We start from the raw sequence: 22861 nt of genomic DNA on the forward strand, positions 1-22861 counted from the left end.
TCTTCAGTGTAAACCAGCATCTGCAGTTCCTTCCAAAAACAATATATTGTATGTTTGTTTCTATATATTGAACTTCTTTTTAATGTTTAGTATAGTTTAGTTTGCTAGTATTATCTTGTGTACCGAGGTACAGTGAACAGCTTTTATTTGCTTGCTATCCAGTCAGCGGAAAGACTATGTATGAATGCTATCAAGCTGTCCACAGTTCACAGATAAAGGATACAGCATTTAGTGCAAAGATATAACATTAAAGTCCAATTAAAAATAGTTCAAAGGTTTCCAATGAGGTAGATGGGAGGTCAGGACCAAACTCAGGCTGATGAGAGGACCATTCAGTTGCCTGATAACAGCTGTGAAGAAACTGTTCTTGAGTAATATGTTTACTGAGACGATGCTGATTAATAACTGTTCCTGAGTAATATGTTTACTGAGACGATTACTGAGCACTTCAACTCCCCCTCCCACTCCCAGTCTGACCTTTCTGTCATGGGCCTCCTCCAGTGCCATAGTGAGGCCCACCGGAAATTGGAGTAACAGCACCTCATATTTCGCTTGGGCAGCTTGCAGCCCAGCGGTTGACTTCTCCAACTTTAGATAGTTCCTCTGTCCCTCTCTTCCCCTCCCCCTTCCCAGTTCTCCCTCTATCTTCCTGTCTCCACCTATATCCTTCCTTTGTCCCGCCCACCTGACATCAGTCTGAAGAAGGGTCTCGACCCGAAACGTCACCCATTCCTTCTCTCCTGAGATGCTGCCTGACCCGCTGAGTTACTCCAGCATTTTGTGAAATAAACACCATCGATTTGTACCAGCATCTGCAGTTATTTTCTTACTCTACTAAGTACTGCATCTACATATCTGCTGTGCTGCGGGAAGTAAGAATTTCATTGTTGAAACATTCAAGAAAATAAAACACTCTTGACCTAGGGAGACACAGTGGGGGCAGGGGTAGAGTTGCTGCCTTACAGTGCCGAGTTCGAAACCTAGGTTCGGTCCTGACTACAGGTGCTGTCTGTATGGAGTTTGTACCTTCTCCCTGTGACCACATGGGTTTTCCCCGGGTGCTCCGGTTTCATCTCACACTCCAAAGACGTGCAGCTTTGCAGGTTAATTGTCTCCTGTAAATTCTAAGTTGTCCCTCGTGTGTAGAGACAAGTGCTGTCTGTTTGGCGTCTGCACTTTTTGACTGCGTTGGTTTTCTGCAGGAGCTCCGCTTATCTCCCACGTCCCGAAGACGTGCAGGTTTGAAGGTTAACAGACCTTAGTAAATTGCCCCCCTGGTGTGTAGGGTGTGGTTGAGAAAGTGGGATAGCACGTGGACTTAGTGGGCCGAAGGACCAGTTTCCATGCTTTATCTCTCAGTCAATCAGATACACACAGCAATCGCAAGTGTACTGGTTGATTGTTGGTCAGTGTGGATTCGGTGGGCCGAAGGGCCTGTTTCCAGGCTGTATCTCTGAAGTAAAGACCCCCTTGACACTTGATCCATGGTGGTCTGAAGCTGAACTTCCAACCTTCGTACACCTCGGATGTCAAACATCTGAGCTAAAAGCTACCATTGCGTTTGCATGTGAGTTTAGCTGAAAGCCAGTAATTGCAACAGCTGGTGCTTAATGGCTGTGCTTTTTCTGTTTATTGATAATAGTAATTTAGAAATCAAACTAAATATATGAGCAGTAATGTGCCCTTTGTCTGTCAGATTGAGGTAAATGGTTAGAATATAGAGTGAATTATACCAACTATGACAACTGGAACAACAGTTGTATTGTTCAGAAGTGATTAGGAATTCCACAGGGAACAATTTCAACAGCGGGCTCTGGGGTCATCTTCACGAGCATACGATTAATGGTAACCTGCGGGAATGTGTGACTGATGTAACCACCTCCCACTCCCTCTGTGTGGACTGTGCATTTGTGTGGTGTCCCTGGTTTTTATATGTCGAATAAAATTTGTACCAATTTCTTGAATATAAATAGAACGTGCTTTCAGTATTCAGTCGTTTGGATGGATAGGATCGGTGGATAGGAAACACAGTTCATTGTTTTTGGGTTGAAGGCATCACAAAATGCTGGAGTAACTCAGCAGGTCAGGCAGCACCTGGGAGAGAGGGCATGGGTGACGTTTCGGGTCGAGACCTTTCTTCTGGTTTTTGGGTCTTGACCCGAAACGTCACCCATTCCCTCTCTCCTAGATCCTGCCTGACCTGCTGAGTTACTCCAGCATTTTGTGATACCTTCGATTTGTACCAGCATCTGCAGTTATTTTCCTGCACGTTTTTTGGGTTGATGTCAGATTAGAAATGGCGATGTTTCTCGCCTCAGATGCTGCCTGACCAGCTGAGTTTTTTTCCATCATTTTCTGTGTTTTTTTCAAGAGTTCCAGCATCTACATTATTTTGCTTCTGTAATTCTTGGGGAGGAAGGACAAAACGTTGGAGGGCAAGAACTGTAGCCTAAAAATTGTCTTTCCGCTGACTGGTTAGCATGCAACATAAGCTTTTCACTGTACCTCGGTACACGTGACAATAAGTTGAACTGAACTAAACTGAAATTTAACATGTATTTAATCTGTATATCAAGAAAACCTGGGTTCAGATATTTTATGCAGTAACATCTAAGCTAATTCGCGGGCATTGACCGTTATTTGCATGGCGTCTCGTTGCAGGTGTTCCTGAAAAGTGACCGTGTGTCCAGGATGGTTCAGAGTGGAGGCTGCTCCGCCAATGATTCCCGGGAGGTGTTCAAGAAACACATTGAAAAGCGGGTTCGAAGCCTGCCGGAGATCGACGGGCTGAGCAAGGAGACGGTGCTGAGCTCCTGGATGGCTAAATTCGACGCGATATACCGCGGCGAGGAGGACCCACGCAAGCAGCAGGCCCGGATGACAGCGAGCGCAGCCTCCGAGCTGATCCTCAGTAAGGAGCAGCTCTACGAGATGTTTCAACAAATCCTGGGCATCAAGAAATTTGAGCATCAACTCCTGTACAATGCATGTCAGGTGAACACATTTCCTCTTGCTCGCTGTTGTGGCTGTGACTGTTGATTGGGAACAATGGGGGCAAGGCAGACTGGTGTCACTACTGGGGTCTTCTTTAGAAGCAAGGAACTGCAGATGCTGGCTTATATTTTTAAAAAGACACAAAGTGCTGGAGTACCTCAGTTACTGAGTTAGTAAAATTTAGCTTGAAATTTATGTTGAAAGACTGGATCGACTAGGCTTGTATACACTGGAATTTAGAAGGATGAGAGGAGATCTTATCGAAACGTATAAGATTATAAAGGGGTTGGACACGTTAGAGGCAGGAAACATGTTCCCAGTGTTGGGGGAGTCCAGAACAAGGGGCCACAGTTTAAGAATAAGGGGTAGGCCATTTAGAACTGAGATGAGGAAAAACTTTTTCAGTCAGAGTTGTAAATCTGTGGAATTCTCTGCCTCAGAAGGCAGTGGAGGCCAATTCTCTGAATGCATTCAAGAGAGAGCTGGATAGAGCTCTTAAGGATAGCGGAGTCAGGGGGTATGGGGAGAAGGCAGGAACGGGGTGCTGATTGAGAATGATCAGCCATGATCACATTGAATGGCAGTGCTGGCTCGAAGGGCCGAATGGCCTCCTCCTGCACCTATTGTCTATAGCTAGTTACTCAGTTAACGAAACTTTTGAAAACATTATATACTTCTATCAGGTCTCCCTGCAACCTCAGGCATTCCAGAGAAAACAATCCAAGTCTGCCCAGCCTCTCCCCCCAATCCAGGCATCATTATGGTAAAGCCATCATCCAGAAGAACAAGGGTTTCAGGGCGACACGGTGGCGCAACAGTCGAGTTGCTGCCTCACAGCCCCAGAGGAGCTGGTTCGATCCTGACCATGGGTGCTGTCTGCATGGAGTTTGTACGTCCTCCCTGTGAGAAAACAGTCCATGTCTGTCCAACCTCTCCCTGTAGCTAATGCCCCTTAATCCAGGTTTCATTCTGGTAAAGGCGTCGGCCTGAAGAAGGGCCCCAATCTGAAACGTCACCTCTCCATGTTCTCCAGAGGTGCTGCCTGACCCGTTGAGTTACTCCAGTACTCTGTCTTCTTTTTTTGGGGTCTTTTTTAAAAATTTTGTTTTTGGATTTCGATTTGTAAACCAGCTCAAAGCAGCAGGTGGAGAGGCTGGGTAAAGGCTGGGATTAACTACAATTAGAGATAAGTAGAAAACGTCTCATTCGGAGAGGCATCGGCAGCTGGATGCTATTAATAATGATATCACAAGAATGTTCCAGACCATGCTATTGTTAAAGATTGCCAGCTTTCACAGTCTGCCATGTCAGTAAAGTGACTAAATATTATTGAGCCACACATTTCCCTAGTTTATGGAAAGAAATACTTTTGCTGGCGAAGAGAGATTTGCATTGTCAATGCAAGGCTTTTTAAGCAAGGCAGAGCTATAGATTTGTATCAGTCTGAATGAAGATCTCGATGATAAAGAATAGGTTAATTCCCGGAATGGCGGGACTATGATATGTTGAAAGACTGGATCGACTAGGCTTGTATACACTTGAATTTAGACGGATGAGAGGAGATCTTATCGAAACGTATAAGATTATTAAGGGGTTGGACACGTTAGAGGCAGGAAACATGTTCCCAATGTTGGGGGAAGTCCAGAACAAGGGGCCACAGTTTAAGAATAAGGGGTAGGCCATTTAGAACTGAGATGAGGAAAAACTTTTTCAGTCAGAGAGTTGTGAATCTGTGGAATTCTCTGCCTCAGAAGGCATTGGAGGCCAATTCTCTGAATGCATTCAAGAGAGAGCTAGATAGAGCTCTGAAGGATAGCGGAGTCAGGGGGTATGGGGAGAAGGCAGGAACGGGGTACTGATTGAGAATGATCAGCCATGATCACATTGAATGGCGGTGCTGGCTCGAAGGGCCGAATGGCCTCCTCCTGCACCTATTGTCTATTGTCTATCTTTCACATAGCTGTGGTATTTTTGTGAATGGTAGTGATCACGGCAAAGGTGAGAACCTGTACTTGTCTAAAGGAGGACACGTGTAGGAAAGAACTGCAGATGCTGGTTTACACTGAAGATGGACGCAAAATGCTGGAGTAACACAGCGGGACAGGCAGCATCTCGGGATAGGAGGAATGGGTGACGTTTCGGGTCGAGACCCTTCTTCAGTCTTCAGAGACCCGAACCGTCACCCATTCCTTCCCTCCAGAGATGCTGCCTGACCTGCTGAGTTACTCCACCATTTTGTGTCTACCTTACAACCCAGCAGTATGATTTCAACTAAATCTCAACTCTAGTTTCAACTGACACCTGCATTCCCTCTCTCTCTGCCCCCCACCTCTTCCACAGCCAACAATGGACCATTGTGCGCTCCACCTTTCCTTGGTCATCGTGCTGGCTCTGATTTGTTCTGAACCTTTTCGTACCTCTAATTTCTCTCCCCCTTGACTCAGTTTGAAGAAGGGTCTCGACCCGAAACGCCACCTATTCCTTTTCTCCAAAGATGCTGCCTGATCCGCTGAGTTACTCCAGCTTTTTGTGTCTATCGAAATAATTACCTTTCAGTGAAGCTTCCGATACTTCAACCAGATGGTTTTCAAATAAACTGATTGCAGGCAGTAATAGTTTGGTTTCCCCCAAACAAGTAGAAAACAACCAAATGGGAAGGCGATGAAAATTAAAACCGTGTGTTAGAACACATTGCATAGGCTTTGTGGTCTGGTATGTGCCTGGTACTGTGGAGTACATGGGCTCATTGATGTGTGAAATTCTGCTCTGTTATCTTGCGCCTTTAATTCGTGAGTTGGTGGCGGCCATCTTGTGGGATCTAGTGTTGCGCTCGAGGCCGCTATGCGAGCCACGCACACGGGAGCAGTGGGGGCGCATGAAGGCCGCAGTGGGAGGATTTATGGCTGCAGTCTTATCATATCATATATATACAGCCGGAAACAGGCCTTTTCGGCCCTCCAAGTCCGTGCCGCCCAGCGATCCCCGTACATTAACACTATCCTACACCCACTAGGGACAATTTTTACATTTACCCAGCCAATTAACCTACAAACCTGTACGTCTTTGGAGTGTGGGAGGAAACCGAAGATCTCGGAGAAAATCCACGCAGGTCACGGGGAGAACGCACAAACTCCTTACAGTGCAGCACCCGTAGTCAGGATCGAACCTGAGTCTCCGGCGCTACTTCTCGTTTTCACCCGACAAACTGCTACGTTTCCTTTATCATCCTTACTTTCTTTGCATATCTTTTATTCATTGTTCTTTATCTCTCCACATCACTGTCTGCATCTCTCATTGCCCTTATCCCTAACCAGTCTGAAGAAGGGTCTCAACCAGAAACGTCACCCGTTCCTTCTCTCCAGAGATGCTGCCCGTCCCGCTGAGTTACTCCGGCTTTTTGTGTCTATCTCTGGCACTGATGAGTCGGCTTCGGCGATTATCATGGAAACAGAAAATGGGTGCAGGAGGAGGCCATTTGGCCTTTCGAGCCAGCACCGCCATTCATTGTGATCATGGCTGATCATCTACAATCAGTAACCCGTGCCTGCCTTCTCCCTATATCCCTTGATCCCACTAGCCCCCAGAGCTCTATCTAACTCTCTTTTAAATTCATCCTGTGAATTGGCCTCCATTTCCTTTTGTGGCAGAGAATTCCACAAATTCACAACTCTCTGGGTGAAAATGTTTTTTCTCACCTCAGTTTTAAATGACTTCCCCGTTCTTCTTAAACTGTGGCCCCTGGTTCTGGACTCCCCCAACACTGGGAACATTTTTCCTGCATCTAACTTGTCCAGTCCTTTCATAATTTTATACGTCTCTATAAGATCACCTCTCATCCTTCTAAACTCCAGTGAATAATATAAGCCCAGTCTTTCCAATCTTTCCTCACATGACCGTCCCACCATCCCGGGGATTAACCTCGTGAACCTACGCTGCACTGCCTCAATAGCAAGGACAAAACACACAGTACTCCAGATGTGGTCTCACCAGGGCCCTAGGTGACTGCAGAAGGACCTCTTTACTCCTATACTCAAATCCTCTCGTTATGAAGGCCAACATGCCATTAACTTTATCACTGCCTGCTGTACCTGCATGCTTCGAAACTCCTGGCCGCCTTCCTACTGGTTGTACGCCATCCAGTCCTGTCACGGGCACGGGTTTACAGTTCTTTTGGGCGTGCTGGAGGTTTTCCTTGATACGGTCTTTAAACCGTTCATGAGTACATTGTGGAATACAAACATCCAGCTGCTGTGATTTAATATATAGAGGTAGACAAAAAAATGCTGGAGTAACTCAGCGGGTCAGGCAGCGTCTCTGGAGAGAAGGAATGGGTGACGTTTCGGGTCGAGACCCTTCTCCAAACCAATGTCAGGGGAGGGGGCGGGAGAAAGAAAGGATGTAGTAGGAGACGGGAAGACTAGTGGGAGAAATGGGAAGGGGGAGGGGATAGAGAGGGAAAGAGAAACTGTCTGAAGTTAATATATAGAGGCATAATGTGTTTTCATCAGAATTTTGGTCATACAAATAAATGCCAAATACTGGTAATATAGTCCGTCAAAACACTGTGAAACTGCTGCTCCAGTTCTAGCAGCACCGCTGACTATAAATATTCATGGTGGGAGTTTGTCTCTGGTCACTGGTGCTATGTGTATGTGCGTGTTTTGACACCAAGCTGTGTTCTCTCAAGGTGTTTGTTTCCACTGAAGTCAGTCAGCTATAGAATGTTGATTAGCATCACAGTGAAAGAAGGAGATTGTGCTGATATAATGGTGTGCGTGACCTCGGGATGTTGTGAAACACAGTACAGGAGGTACCTGACAAGTGTGGCCTTGCTTGCTAAATAGGAAACAGTCACTTTGTTCACGCCGAGGTTCCACAAGACGAAATGAGCTTATGACCAAACGTGGAGGAAGGAACTGCAAGTGCTGGCTTAAAGTGAAGAAGGACACAAATAGCTGGAGTAACTGCAAATCATTTTCACCTAGCACACAGCTAACAGTGGCCTGTTTCCTTTATCATCGTTACTTTTTTGCATCTTTCATTCGTTTGTTCTATATCTCTCTATATCACCATCTATATCTCCCGTTTCCCTTTCCCCTGACTCTCAGTCTGAAGAAGGGTCTCGACCCAAAACGTCACCCATTCCTTTTCTCCAGAGATGCTGGAGCGATTGGGCTTGTTTACACTGGAATTTAGAAGGATGAGGGGGGATCTTATTGAAACATATAAGATAATTAGGGGATTGGACACATTAGAGGCAGGAAACATGTTCCCAATGTTGGGGGAGTCCAGAACAAGGGGCCACAGTTTAAGAATAAGGGGTAGGCCATTTAGAACGGAGATGAGGAAGAACTTTTTCAGTCAGAGAGTGGTGAAGGTGTGGAATTCTCTGCCTCAGAAGGCAGTGGAGGCCAGTTCCTTGGATGCTTTCAAGAGAGAGCTGGATAGAGCTCTTAAGGATAGCGGAGTGAGGGGGTATGGGGAGAAGGCAGGAACGGGGTACTGATTGAGAGTGATCAGCCATGATCGCATTGAATGGCGGTGTTGGCTCGAAGGGCTGAATGGCCTACTCCTGCACCTATTGTCTATTGTCTATTGTCTATTGTCTATTGTGACGTCTCGGGTCGATAGCCTTCTGCCCCGCTGAGTTACTCCAGCATTCTGTGTCTACCTTTGGTGTAAACTAGCAACTGCAGTTCCTTCTTACCCGTATTCTACCACGCCCACACACCCTAGGGTCAATTTACAGCGGCCAATTAATCTACCAACCACTTGTCATTGGGATGTAGGGCTTCGACCCAAAACGTCGACAATTCCTTCCAGCCCACAGATGCTGCACGACCCATTGAGTTCTTCCAGCAGATTGGGTGTTGCTCCAGTTTAGTTAGTTAAGTTTATTGTCATGTGTATCGAGGTACAGTGAAAACTTTGATTAGTGCGGGTGTCCGAGGTTTTGGGGAGAAGACAGGGGAATGGGGTTAGGAAGGAGAGATAGATCGGCCATGATTGAATGGCGGAGTGGACGATGGGCCAAATGATCTAATTCTGCTCCCATCACTTAAGGACTTTTGACCTTATAAAACCCTTTTTGTTGCCTGTTAACCAGTCAGCATAAAGACTATACTTGGAATTATTGGAGTGAAAACACAAGGTGGGGGTATCAAGAGACAGAGGATATCGTGAAAGGCTTGGAAGGAGTGGATGTGGAGAGGATGTTTCCACTAGCGGGAGAGTCTAGGACTAGAGGTCACAGCCTCAGAATTAAAGGATGTTCTTGTGAAAAGGAGATGAGGAGGAATTTCTTTAGTCACAGGGTGATGAATCTGTGGAATTCTTTGCTGTGGAGGCCAAATCAGGGGATATTTTTAAGCCAGAGATAGATAGATTCTTGATTAGCACAAGTGAGGTAAGGAGAAAGATTATATGTTTAAGGTAAGGGGAAAGATTTAATAACAACAATAATATATTTATTCTTCAGTCTGAAGAAGAGTCTTGACCCGAAACGTCGCCCATTCCAAGTGAATAAATACCTTCGATTTGTACCAGCATCTGCAGTTATTTTCGTACATAACATATTTTAAATACATTGAACAGGTACATGGATAGGAAATGTTTAGAACTATATAGGCCAGGTACAGACAAGTGAGATGATATTGGATGGGACATCTTAATCGACGCAGGTTGGTTGGTTTGAAGGGTCTATTTCTGTGCTTTATAACACTATGATTTGGTGTTGGTTCCTTGATTCGTGAGATGAAAGGGCCATGTTTCCCTTCCCCCTGACTCTCCATCTGAAAAAAGGTTTCGACCCAAAGCATCACCTATTCTTTTTCTCCAGAGATGTTGCCTGACCTGCTGATTTACTCCAGCATTTTGTGTCTGTCCTCGGTGTAAACCAGCATCTGCAGTCCCTTCCAACACATGACAGGGGCATGTTCTGTCCACATCTAACGCAAATCTTGGTTCGGTTCAAGGCATTGTTCTTTATAGGTTTGTTCTCTTTTAAAACTGCAGGATATTTTAGGACACGGTGAACTACTTCTGGTTGAACTTGAAAGCTTCTTGGTTCAAATGTATTAATAACTGCTGTGTAGAACTGATATGTAGTCTTGTCCTCAGGCTAGGACATGTACAAGCTGCCAACAGGTGGAACTTTAAAAAAAGTAGTGTTTTTTTTTAAGACACAAGGAACTGCAGATGCTGGTTCGTTATAAAAGCACAAACTGCTGGAGTAACTCAGCTGAGTCAGGCAGAATCTCTGGAGAATATGGATAACTCGGAGTGGGAGAGTCAAAGGTCATAAGTAATAGGAGCAGAATTAAGCCATTCGGCCTATCAAGTCTACTCCACCATTCAATCATGACTGATATATCTCTCCCCCCTAACCCCATTCTCCTGCCTTCCTAACACCCCTAACACCCAAACTAATCAAGAATCTATCTATTCATTAAATATATCCATTGACTTTGCCTCCACAGCTTCCTGTGGTAAAGAATTCCACAGATTCACCACCCTCTGACTAAAGAAATTCCTTCCAATCTTCTTCCTAAAGGAACATCCTTTAATTCTGAGGCTATGACCTCTAGTCCTAGACTCTCCCACTAGTAGGAACATCCTCTCCACATCCATTCTATCCAAGGACCAAAGGCCATAGCCTCAGAATAAAAGGACGTAATTTCAGAAAGGCGATGAGGCTAAAGTTCTTTACTCAGAGAGTGGTGAATCTGTGGAATTCATTGCCACAGATGGCTGTGGAGGCAATTAATGGAATTTTTTAAGGCGGAGATTGACAGATTCTTGATTAGCAAGAGTTTCAGGGGTAATGGGGAGAAGGCAGGAGAATGGGGTTAAGAGGGAACGATAGATCAGCCATGACAGAATGGCGGAGTAGACTTGATGGGCCGAATGGCCTAATTCTGCCCGTAGAACTTAAAAACCTGGTGACGTTTTGTGTCTGAAGAAACGTCACCAACCCAGAAGCTATGTTCTCCAGAGGTGTTGCCTGACCCGCTGAGTTGCTCCAGCACTTTGTGCCCTTTTTCCTTCTGTTTTTCGGCTACCGGGGAAAAATAATATTTTAAAACCAAGTTGTCAAATGCAATCATATGTTAACATGACGGGCTTGATACATTGCTGCGCAGATTAGTGTTGGCAGCCTGGGTAAGGCTGCTAATGGAAATGTTCACTTAATATCACAATTTACTCAGGCACTTATTTATTTCTGCATATATTCCAGCAGGACCCTAATGGCTTTTAGCAACAGTGGCAACATTTTGAAGTCTTGCTAATAATTTATTAATTTACAATAATTGAATTTATTAGCCTTGTACCAATTCTTTAGTGCATTTGATTTAACGGGATTAAACATTTCTGTCCTCCATTACATCAGCGTGGGTTGCCTGTGTTAAAATAGGAACTCGTAATTCGGTAAATCACCAATGGAGTGCTGTTTGCCGGTAATGCCAAGGCAGAATTGCACATTTGTGCGTCAGTTAAATTAATTAATGAAAGTTCATTTCAATTATTGTTTTGATGATTTATTGCCATACCGTGGTTTGGAGATGCAGCATGGAAACAGGCCCTTCGGCCCACCGGGTCCATGCCAACCATCCATCACCCGTTCACACTATGTGTGTTGTTCCACTTTCACATTCACAAATTTGCCAATTTTTACAGAGGCTTTAATGTACTAAATCTGACGAGCGTGCGTAAGCAAAAACGGTAAATGGTTCTATGTAATGTACTCTACATCAGGTAGCACGCAAGTAGTGGACTTGGCAATTTATATCAGAAAATGCCTTGTTTCTATGAAACAGATGTTGGCATCATTAATAAATGATCACACTGTTAAACACATCAGTAAATACAAAAAAAGCTATACTTTCACTATCATAATTGAAGCATTGAAAGGTTATACAAATTGTACAATTCGTATTTGGGCCTGCAGCACAGTGGCGCAGCGGTAGAGCTACAGCCAGAGATTCAGGTTCGATCCCGACTACCGGCGCTGTCTGCACGGAGTTTGTACGTTCTCCCCATGACCTGCGCGGGTTTTCTCCGAGACCTTCAGTTTCCTCCCACACTTCAAAGTGGTACAGGTTTGTAGGTTAATTGGCTTGGTGTAGATGTAAATTGTCCCTGGTGTGTGTAGGATAGTGTTGGTGTGTGCGGGGATCGTTGGTCGGAGCGGACTCGGGGGGCTGAAGGGCCTGTTTCCACGCTGCATCTCTAAACTAAACTAAACTAAACTAAAATGACTTGGAGCAAAAACTTGATACATAAACTTAAATAGAGCAATTACTTGAACAATTTGTACCTAAATAACCAATTGTGTCCAAAACTGAGCCTGGTGTTTATAAAATAACTCATCGTTTTTAATCAGGATATATTTATAATGGGTTTCCAAAATTAATACGGAATTTTTCTTACGGAAAAAAAATTGCTCTGGAAGGCAGTTGGCCATTGTTGCCACATGGAAAAATGGTGCATTAAAATGTTTTGATTAATTAATAAAATAGTGTAGGAAGGAACTGCAGATGCTAGTTTACACCGAAGATAGACACAAAATGCTGGAGTAACTCAGCGGGACAGGCAGCATCTCTGGAGAGGAAGAATGGGTGACGTTTCGGGTCAAGGCCTTTCTTCAGACTGAGAGTCAGCAGAGGGAGACACGGAGATAAGGAAGGGTAAGGTGTGAAAATGTGACATCAAAGGGGATGTAGCTCGAGCAAAATGTAGAATAGACCATTGTTAGATAGGAGAAGATGACAACGAAGCAAACAGAGATAAAATTTAATCAAATTTAAATAAAATTTAAAGCTGATAAAATGGCTTGCATATTGGAAGACCATTTAGTCTTATTGTTGGAATGAGGAATTACACTTGTGGTGATTTTCAGCTTTCATTGCCTATAAAAGTGAAAGGCAGTGAGGTGATAGGCAGGTGAAGATTGTGGCCTCGATTTCCCCCTGGCTAGAGTTAGGGGTTTGATCTGAATTATCTTCCAATGATTACACTGAGAAAATTAGCCTGAATACCATTGAGTAGATTTGAGACCGTAATTAGACGATTGAACATTCCATATTTAATTCAATAAATAGATCACGTCTAAAAGGAAGATATTAAGTTTAACAGACAGAATGTAGATACGCTGAGGGATTGGAGGGAGATCTGAGGGTGGTATCATATCATATCATATCATATATATACAGCCGGAAACAGGCCTTTTCGGCCCTCCAAGTCCGTGCCGCCCAGTGATCCCCGCACATTAACACTATCCTACACCCACTAGGGACAATTTTTACATTTACCCAGCCAATTAACCTACATACCTGTACGTCTTTGGAGTGTGGGAGGAAACCGAAGATCTCGGAGAAAACCCACGCAGGTCACGGGGAGAACGTACAAACTCCTTACAGTGCAGCACCCGTATCCGGCGCTGCCAGGAGCGAACCCGGGTCTCTGGCGCGGTAAGGTAGTAGCTCTACCGCTGCGCCACCATGCCACCCCATGTATTGTCTTTCCGCTGACTGGATAGCACGCAGCAAAACCTTTTCATTATGCCTTTATTCACATTATCCAGCTTCTGGACAGGCAATGATAACTGAAGCTACAAAGCTGCATTTGTTTTCATTTTGTAATTACATTTAAGGCAAACCTATCGTTATATTGACCAATTCATCATCATGATGTATTCTCCAGTGAGAGATGAGCACAAATGTCAGCCATTCCTTCCCTCCAGAGATGCCGCCCGTCCCGCTGAGTTACTCCAGCATTTTGTGTCTACCCACGTAGCAACAGTAGAGTTTCCACGAGTGGTTCCTCGACAAGCACGTTGTGAAGAGGAGAGTGGAGTGGAGGGGGCTAGGGGCAAGTGGGCAGCTGAGGTCAGACCTCGGGGAGAGGTCCCCAGGAGAATCTCAGCTGCTCAGAGCTCAGAAGGGACAAGACCATCTAAATAAAAACTCTGCCTACAGCCAGATCAGTCCTCATGTTGAGATTGCTCCCCCTGGATGACAACATATTTTTAACCTCGTGGATGTGCTCGTTGCCGCAAGGCCGGTATTATCTGTCCGACGTAATCCCCCCCCTCCTCGGGATGATGTTATCATGCTTTCTTCCTGAGTTTAGTTTAGAGAGATACCGCGTGGAAACAGAGCCTTCAGCCCACCAAAATGTGGAAGGGACAAGAGACTGATCTTCAAACTGCTGCCGTCAATGTACTGCAGCGGGAGCATCATATTTCCCATCCTCCTCTTTCCCCCCCACCCCCAAAGTCAAGCATCTACTGGAGACAAGAAATCGCACAGAGAATAGCCTGCAGTAAATGAGACTCGTTGATGCAAGGTCATCGATGGGAACAGAACCGCAGGATTGTCACATCTCGAGTGGTGATCCCAGCCCAGTGGGAATTCTATCCCCAAGGTGGACACACAGTGCTGAGGTAACTCAGCGGGTCGGGCAGCATCTATGAAGAAAAAGGATAGGTTAATTCCCGGAATGGCAGGACTGTCGTATGTTGAAAGGGCAAGGTGTGAAAACGTGGCAAAGGGAATGTAGATCAAGGAAAATGTAGAATAGATCATTGTTAGCTGGGAAAAGGTAACAACAAAGCAAACAGAGATAAAATGTAGTTGGAGACAGTGAGACTAGTCGGAGAACTGGTAAGGGGGAGGGATGGAGAGAGAGGGAAAACCAGGGTTACATGAAGTTAACAAGAGTGTTAACCAGCATTTTGTGTCTATCTTTGGTTTAGACCAACATCTGCAGTTCCTTCATACACATTCCCTCTACAACTTTTCTATCCATGTACCTGTCCGGGTGTCTCTTAAATGTTGTTATTATGTCTCCCTCAACGACCTCCTCTGGCAGCTCGTTCCAGACCTCCACCAGCCTCTGTGTGAAAAAGGTACCCCTCAGGTTCCTATTACATCTATCCTCTCTCACCTTCCTCTCTCCCTCTCACATTCAACTCATGAAAGTGTAGGCAGAGGGAATCTGATGGAAGTACATAGAATTACAAGAGGGATAGACAGGGTGGACAGTCAGAACCTTCTTCCCAGGGTGAAAACGATTAAGGCGAGTGGCCTTAAGGTGAGAGGGGCAAAGTTTAGTGGAAATGTGCGGGACAGGTTTGTTTACACAGATGGTGGTGGGTGCCTGGAACGCGCTGCCAGTGGTGGTGGTGGAGGCAGATATAATAGTGGCGTTTAAGCAGCTTGTAGATAGGCACATGGATATGCAGGGAATGGAGGGATATGGATCACGTGCTGGCAGATGAACTTAGTTTGACTTGGCATCCTGTTTGGCACGGACACTGTGGGCCGAATGGCCTGTTCCTCTTCTCTGCTGTTCTATGTTCTATGATTCTTATGATGGAGTAGGAATGAAGGCTGCACAAAGGCAAAATAGGGATTCAAAGTGAAACATCTCCGTTTGATTGTGATGATGTAGATGGATATTTATAGTGTGGATATGAGGTTAATTTAGAGGATTATTATCCCCAACCGAGCAATCATCCTGTACCTATTTATGGTCACACATCACAGAAAATATTCATGCTGATTGCAATTTTCTGAATATCAGATTTTTTTACCATTATAATCATTGATTAGCATAAAAATTTCAACAGCGATCTCTGAAGCCCAGGTTTCATAAGAGTTCAGGTTCCGCTGCACAGCACGGAAACAGGCCCTTTGGCCCACTCTGTCCGTGCTGACCAGATTGGCAATCCAGGCTTATCCCATTTGCCTGCATTTAGCCCACATCCCTCCAAACCCTTCCCACCCAAATAACTGTCGAAATACACCAGGGGGTATGGGGAGAAGGCAGGAACGGGGTACTGATTGAGAATGATCAGCCATGATCACATTGAATGGCGGTGCTGGCTCGAAGGGCCGAATGGCCTCCTCCTGCACCTATTGTCTATTGTCTAAAGTCATAATTGTATGCACTTGCATAACTTTCTTTGGCAGCTCATTCCAGGTGAAAAAAATGTTCCTGGTTCATAGAAGGACACAAACTGCTGGAGTAACTCAGCGGGTCAGGCAGCATCTCTGGAGAACATGGATAGGTGACGTTTCGTGTCTTCGGAAGGACGAAGGGTCTCGACCTGAAACGTCACCTGTCCATGTTCTCCAGAGATGCTGCCTGACCTACTGAGTTACTCCAGCACTCTCTGTTCCTTTGTGTATTAACCGCCATCTGCAATTCTTTGCTCTTACATATTCCTGATTCAAATTCCTCTTGCCCAAATTCTGTCCCCTCTCACCTTAAACCCATGCCCGCAAGTTTTAGAATCCTCTACCCTGTGAAAAAGATTGTAAGCATTCAAATGTATTATTCACATAAAACAGTCATTTTAATATGAATTATGCAAGTAGGTGACGCAGAGGTAGAGTTGCTGCCTTACAGCGCCTGAGACCCAGGTTCAATCCTGACTGTGGGTGCTGTCTGCATGGACTTTGCACATTCTCCCTATGACCGTGTGGGTTTCCTCCCACATTCCAAAGACTTACAGGTTTGTAGGTTAATTGATTTCTGTAAATTGTAAATTGTCCCAAGTGTGTAGGATAGTGCTGGTCGTCATGGACTCGGTGGGCCGAAGGGCCTGTCTCCACTTTGTATCTCTAAACAAATGGCAGGAATGTCCAATTATATCCATGGCCTTTTAATTTATCTTTAGAGGCCGGAATGAGTGTCATGTCCTGAGAACTTGAAATAATTGTTGGTTTCCTCGACAAACTAGTCTTGTGCCATCAGATGCTGGCCCAGTTGACATAGTCAGATACAAAACCCTTCTGTTTTTCAATGCTGTGTGTCTGAACATTGCATGTTGCAGAGTGAAAGAAGATTGCATCATTTCTGAATAAAGTCTCACACTTTCCATGAGTGGGGGAGTCTAGGACTGGAGGTCTTAGCCTTAGAATTAAAGGATGTTCTTTTAGGAAGGAGATGAGGAGGAATTTCTTGAGTCAGAGTCCCCCCTAACCCCACTCTCCTGCCTTCTCCCTATTCTTGCTATTGAGGGCGTGCAGCGTAGGTTTACTAGGTTAATTCCCGGAATGGCGGGACTGTCGTACATTGAAAGACTGGAGCGGCTAGGCTTGTATACACTGGAATTTAGAAGGATGAGAGGGGATCTTATCGAAACATATAAGATTATTGAGGGGTTGGACACGTTAGAGGCAGGAAACATGTTCCCAAATGATGGGGCAGTCCAGAACCAGGGGCTACAGTTTAAGAATAAGGGGTAGGCCATTAAGAACGGAGATGAGGAAAAACTTTTTCAGTCAGAGAGTTGTAAATCTGTGGAATTCACTGCCTCAGAAGGCAGTGGAGGCCAAGTCTCTGAATGTATTCAAGAGAGAGCTAGATAGAGCTCTTAAGGATAGAGGAGTCAGGGGGTATGGGGAGAAGGCAGGAACGGGGTACTGATTGAGAATGATCAGCCATGATCACATTGAATGGCTGTGCTGGCTCGAAGGGCCGAATGGCCTACTCCTGCACCTATTTTCTATATTTCTATGATATCCCACTTTCTGTGTGTATACATGTGTGTGTGTGTGTGTGCATGTACACACATACACACATATATATAAACACACACACACACATGTGTGTTATATATGTAGTATGAATGTGAAAATAAGAAAAAAACAAGACGCAAGGATCTGCAGGCGCTGCTTTACAAAAAAAGACACAAAGTGCTGGAGCAACCCAGCGGGTCAGGCAGCATCTCTGGGGGACATGGATGGGCGACATTTCGGTTGGGACCCCTCCTTGGGTTGACTATAAATTAGCCTGCACACAGCAATAAGGGCTGGTGACAGTAGGATCTCAGTAAAGCTTAAAATTATTACATATCTAAAAACTATATACAACAATTCAGTCAAAAAAAAGCAATTAATGCCACCATCAAACTAATAAAAAATTGAGGCTCTTAGACTTTGGTTCCAACTGTGATTTTTAATCAGAAACTCTAAGCCAGCGCAGGAGAGAAACATCATCACTGACATTGGAATCTAGTTTACAAAAAACTATATATAGACATCGAGAAATCTGTCTTGCTCTCATTTTTCTGTGATCCCATGCGCAAATTTTAACAGGAGAACAGACGGTTGTATTTGAGTTTTTTTGTTCTCCTCCAAGTCTCTCCGCTTCTTCTCCCGAAGACACTGGCAGAGGCTCGGTTCCAAGGACAACAACTCACAAGCTGTCCGTGTGTCTGGGCAAATGTTCACAGTCAGATTCTGGGCTCTAACATTAATAGAGGTGGTGAATCTGTGGAACTCTTTGCCACAGAAGACTGTGGAGGCCAAGTCCATGGGTATTTTTACGGCAGAGATAGATAGATTCTTGATTAGTACGGGTGTCAGGGGTTATGGGGACAATAGACAATCATCCAGAATCAGTACCTCGTTCCTGTTTTCTCCCCATATCCTTTGATTCCGTTTGCCCAGAGATCTATATCTAACTCTCTCTTGAAAACATCCAGTGAATTGGCCTCCACTGCCTTCTGTGGCAGAGAATTCCACAGATTCACAACTCTCTGGGTGAAAAAGTTTTCCTCATCTCAGTCCTAAATCGCCTACCCCTTATTCTTAAACCGTGACCCCTGGTTCTGGACTCCCCCAACATCGAGAACATTTTTCCCGCATCTAGCCTGTCCAATCCCTTAAGAATTTCGTATGTCTCTATAAAATTTGATTGCCAAGCTGAACGTACTTGAATAACATGACTGAATGACCACATCTCTCTATGCTAGAGATTTCCCATTCTGGTTCAAAATGGCCAACTCCCGATCTGGGATTAGTGCACTTGTATTCCTGACTCCTCGTCCTTGAAATTTCCCCTCAGCATCTAGCAAGTCCAGTCCTGTTAGAATGATTTCCTTTTCAATGAGATTGACTCTCATTCTTCGAAACAACAGTGCATGTAGACTAGTCTTGTTCCATCACCCTTCGTAGGTCCACACTATCATCCTGGGAACCTGGTATGTTTATGCTACATTGCTTCCCAGGTCAGTATAATTCCATTGCAGTGAGCAGGGCATACAGCATTCAGATTATGACTTCACCAAAGTACTTTCCATTTGCAACAAGGCATTAGTATTTTTACATACCATCCCCCTTGAAGCCAAGGTCAATGAACCATGAGCCTTTCTGTTTGTTTGCTTTGCCAACCTAATATTTTTTCACTATTTAAATAAATATCCCGTTTCTCTGCCAGTTCCCCTGAAGTGAATAACTCACATCCCCACAAATAACTCACATCCACATGTCATTTTATTTTCCACCCACTGTGCGCGTTTTCCAGAACCGGGCCCTTCGTCCCACCGAGTCCGCGTCGACCGGCCATCCACGAACACCAAGACTACTCTACACAAACTAGGGACAATTTACAATGATCACAAAGCCAATTAACCTACAAACCTGTACGTCTCTGGAATGTGGGAGAAAACCGGAGCACCCGGAGAAAACTCACACAGGTCACGGGGAGAACGCAAAAGCTCCCGACAGACTGTGTGTGTGTGTGTGTGTGTGTGTGTGTGCGTCCATTCCTTGGTAAACTTTTTGCATCGTCCTCACAGCTTATTTTCCCACGTGATTTTGTATCATCAGCAAACAATGATACCACACTCTGTCATAGCATAGAAACATAGAAACATATGACATCATCTGTCATTGATATAGCCTTCTAAATAGCTGACAGTATGGTACTGATTCTTGTGCCAGCCTGAAAATGATCCATTTATTCTGGCTTTAGTTACCCATTAACTATGTCTTGATCCATGTTAATATATTATTACCAGTCCTCTGATAGCCGAATGCCCCAATCTATTGAATCATTTTCTTGAATGCCTTTTGAAAGTTCAAATGTACCACATTCATAGGAAAGTACAACACAGGAGCACAATGGCTATTATATGTTACTAGACAAAGAGGACCCGTTGGGCCCAAACCTCTCCTGCATTGGTGCAGCACCCTGTCCCCCCTCCCCCTCCCCTCTATCCTCAACCCCCCCCCCTCTCCTCTCCCCTCAACCCCCCCTCCCCTCCCCCTTCTCCCCCACTCCCCCCTTCCCCCCTCCCTCCTCCCCTCCCCCTCAAACCTAAAAATGTGAATGACTTTAAAAACATAACACCGATTTCAATAAAACTACTTGCATTATCACTAAAGTGATCATGGTGAGTAAGGTGGGCCTAAAATTGTCGCGCTATCGTGTACCGTTTTGGCTGAAGTTCAGTCACAAACAAGATAACAAACGAGAGTTTTAGTAGTATATAGATGGCATATGGCTCCATATGCCATAACATATAATAGCAAGGAATTGCAGATGCTGGTTTATGCTTAAGATAGACACAAAATGCTACTCCAACATTTTAAATCTATCTTTGAGTCCATATGCCACTTTATTTGCCAACAATTTCCATGCCAAACATGATGTCAAGATAGACTAATCTCCTCTGCCTGCACGTGATCTATATCCCTCCATTCTCTGCACATCCATGTGCCTGTCTAAAAGCCTCTATTGTATCTGCCTTCACCACCACCCCTGGCAGCACGTTCCAGGCACCCACCACTCTCTCTGTGAAAAGCCCGACCCTGAAAATCTCCTTTAAACCTTGCCCCTCTCATCTTAAAGCTGTGCTAATTATGTAGAGACAAATAATTTTTTGCTAACGCATAAGAGTTAATAGAAATCAAAAACAACAAGAATATACTTTGGCTATAGTATCAAAATTATCATGGTAACAATTCTTCACAGACCTCTTGAAATTCTTCCTAACAATAATTACACTGGCTAAGCACATCACATAATGCATGAGAATAACTGCTCACATCTAATGCTCAATTAATTTTCAGTGGACAATTGGTTGTATTGATTGAGAATGATCAGCCATGATCACATTGAATGGTGGTGCTGGCTCGAAGGGCCGAATGGCCTACTCCTGCACTTATTGTCTATTGTCTATTGAAATCTAAAATAAAAATGGGGAGAGTTACAGGGTAAACATAGAAACATAGAAGCAGGAGTAGGCCATTTGGCCCTTCGAGTCAGCACCGCCATTCAATATGATCATCCAAAATCAGTATCTCGTTCCTGCTTTCTCCCCATATCTCTTGATTCCATTAGCCTTAAGAGCTAAATCAAACTCTCTCTTGAAATTATCTAGTGAATTGGCCTCCACTGCCTTCTGTGGTAGAGAATTCCACAGATTCACAACTCACTGGGTGAAGAACTTTTTTTTCCGTAGTCATTGTCATACATCATGGAAATAGGCCTTTTGTCCATGCTGAACAAAATGCCGCATCTAAGCAAACCCCATTTACCCACGTTTGGCTAATCTGTAAACATTTGCTGTCTGGTGTCTACCCGCCCAAATATCTTTTAAATGTTGTAATTGTACCTGCCTGAACTATTTCCCCTTGCAGCTCACACTGTGTATCCATCACCCTCTGTGTGAAAAAGTTCCCCCTCAGCTTCATATTGAATCTTTCCCCTATCACCTTAAACCTATGTCCTCTAGTTCTTAATTCCCCTCCCTTAATTCCCCTAGTTCTGCATTCCACCTATCTATCTGTTGAAAGACTTATGATGAACCTTAAATAACTGGACGAAAAGCTGCAAAGTTGTACCGAGAGAAACATATACAGCGAACATTCTGCTCAACCCACACGAGTCTGTGTTCAAAGTGCTGGAGTAACCCAGTGAGTCAGGCAGCATCTTTGGAGAAAAGGAATAGGTGATGCTTCGGGTCGGAACCTATCTTCGGACTGAAAGTTAGAGAAGGCCAGAGCTAAACAGGACTGGCAACAGGAAAGGTGGAGCCCACAATGGCCCATTGTTGCCTGGGGAAGGTGTGCTGACGACTGGAATACAAGGATGCGAACAGTGGGACTAGCAGGGTGGGAGAGGGCTTTGTCCCGAGATGCTGCCTGACCCGCTGAGTTACTCCAGCACTTTGTGTCTATCAGTGTGGGAAAATAACTGCAGATGCTGGTACAAATAGAAGGTATCACAAAAGGCTGGAGTAACTCAGCGGGTCAGGCAGCATCTCTGGAGAGAAGGAATGGGTGACGTTTTAAGTTGAGAGCCTTCTTCTTGCGTCTTATAGTGATGACTTTGCCCTCGTGTTTATTTTGCTTCTCCTCAAACGCATCTAAATGCTGGTGTGATACGTGAATAATTCAATGCGGGCGGCTGTGTCATTTACCCCAACAAAGTATTAATCTTATTTATTCACAAAGTACTGGCGTAACTCAGCAGGTCGGGCAGCATCTCGGGAGAGAAGGAATGGGTGACGTTTCGGGACCCGAAACGTCACCCATTCCTTCTCTCCCGAGATGCTGCCCGACCTGCTGAGTTACTCCAGCACTTTGTGAATAAATACCTTCGATTTGTACCAGCATCTGCAGTTATTTTCTTATACTAAAGTATTAATCTTATTCGGTGTTAATCCACAAAAAAGTAGAACTTTAGCAATGACAATAACATAATAGCAGAAATGTGTGATCCCTGCCGCCCCCCCCCCCCCCCCCCCCCCCCCCCCCGAAGGATTGAAAATGTATTTTGGTCCCACCCAAGAAGCTACAGCATGATTGAGGCTTAGCACTACTGGAGTTCTGTGGTGATGGCTACTGTCAGTCCCTGAGACTGAAATATTCCGTCTCCTGTACATTTTCTCTCTCTGGCTGAGCAAGGATTTTAAGTACTTGACATTCTGAGCTCCCCTGCCTCGTGGGGTGTTTATTAATGGTTCACAGCTGGCTTGAGCGACTCGCTCCACATATATAACAATATTCGATGACACTGGGAGGAAAAACAAGTACACACCTGCAGCTACCTTTGATTGTGGAGGATT

The 22861-nt window shown here is 44.7% G+C and overlaps 1 protein-coding gene across 9 annotated transcripts in view; it reads left to right on the top strand.

The window, feature by feature from the left end:
* Positions 1-22861, top strand: part of cadpsa (Ca2+-dependent activator protein for secretion a) — a 316059-nt gene that overhangs the window by 42587 nt on the left and 250611 nt on the right. For all 9 annotated transcript variants that reach the window (XM_078414567.1, XM_078414568.1, XM_078414562.1 and 6 more), the window contains exon 4: positions 2662-2994. In XM_078414567.1, coding sequence (XP_078270693.1) covers positions 2662-2994 — 333 coding nt within the window. The remainder of the gene's footprint in view (positions 1-2661; positions 2995-22861) is intronic.

This window comes from Rhinoraja longicauda, chromosome 17, assembly GCF_053455715.1.
Source record: "Rhinoraja longicauda isolate Sanriku21f chromosome 17, sRhiLon1.1, whole genome shotgun sequence".
Classification (NCBI taxonomy): Eukaryota; Metazoa; Chordata; class Chondrichthyes; order Rajiformes; family Arhynchobatidae; genus Rhinoraja; species Rhinoraja longicauda.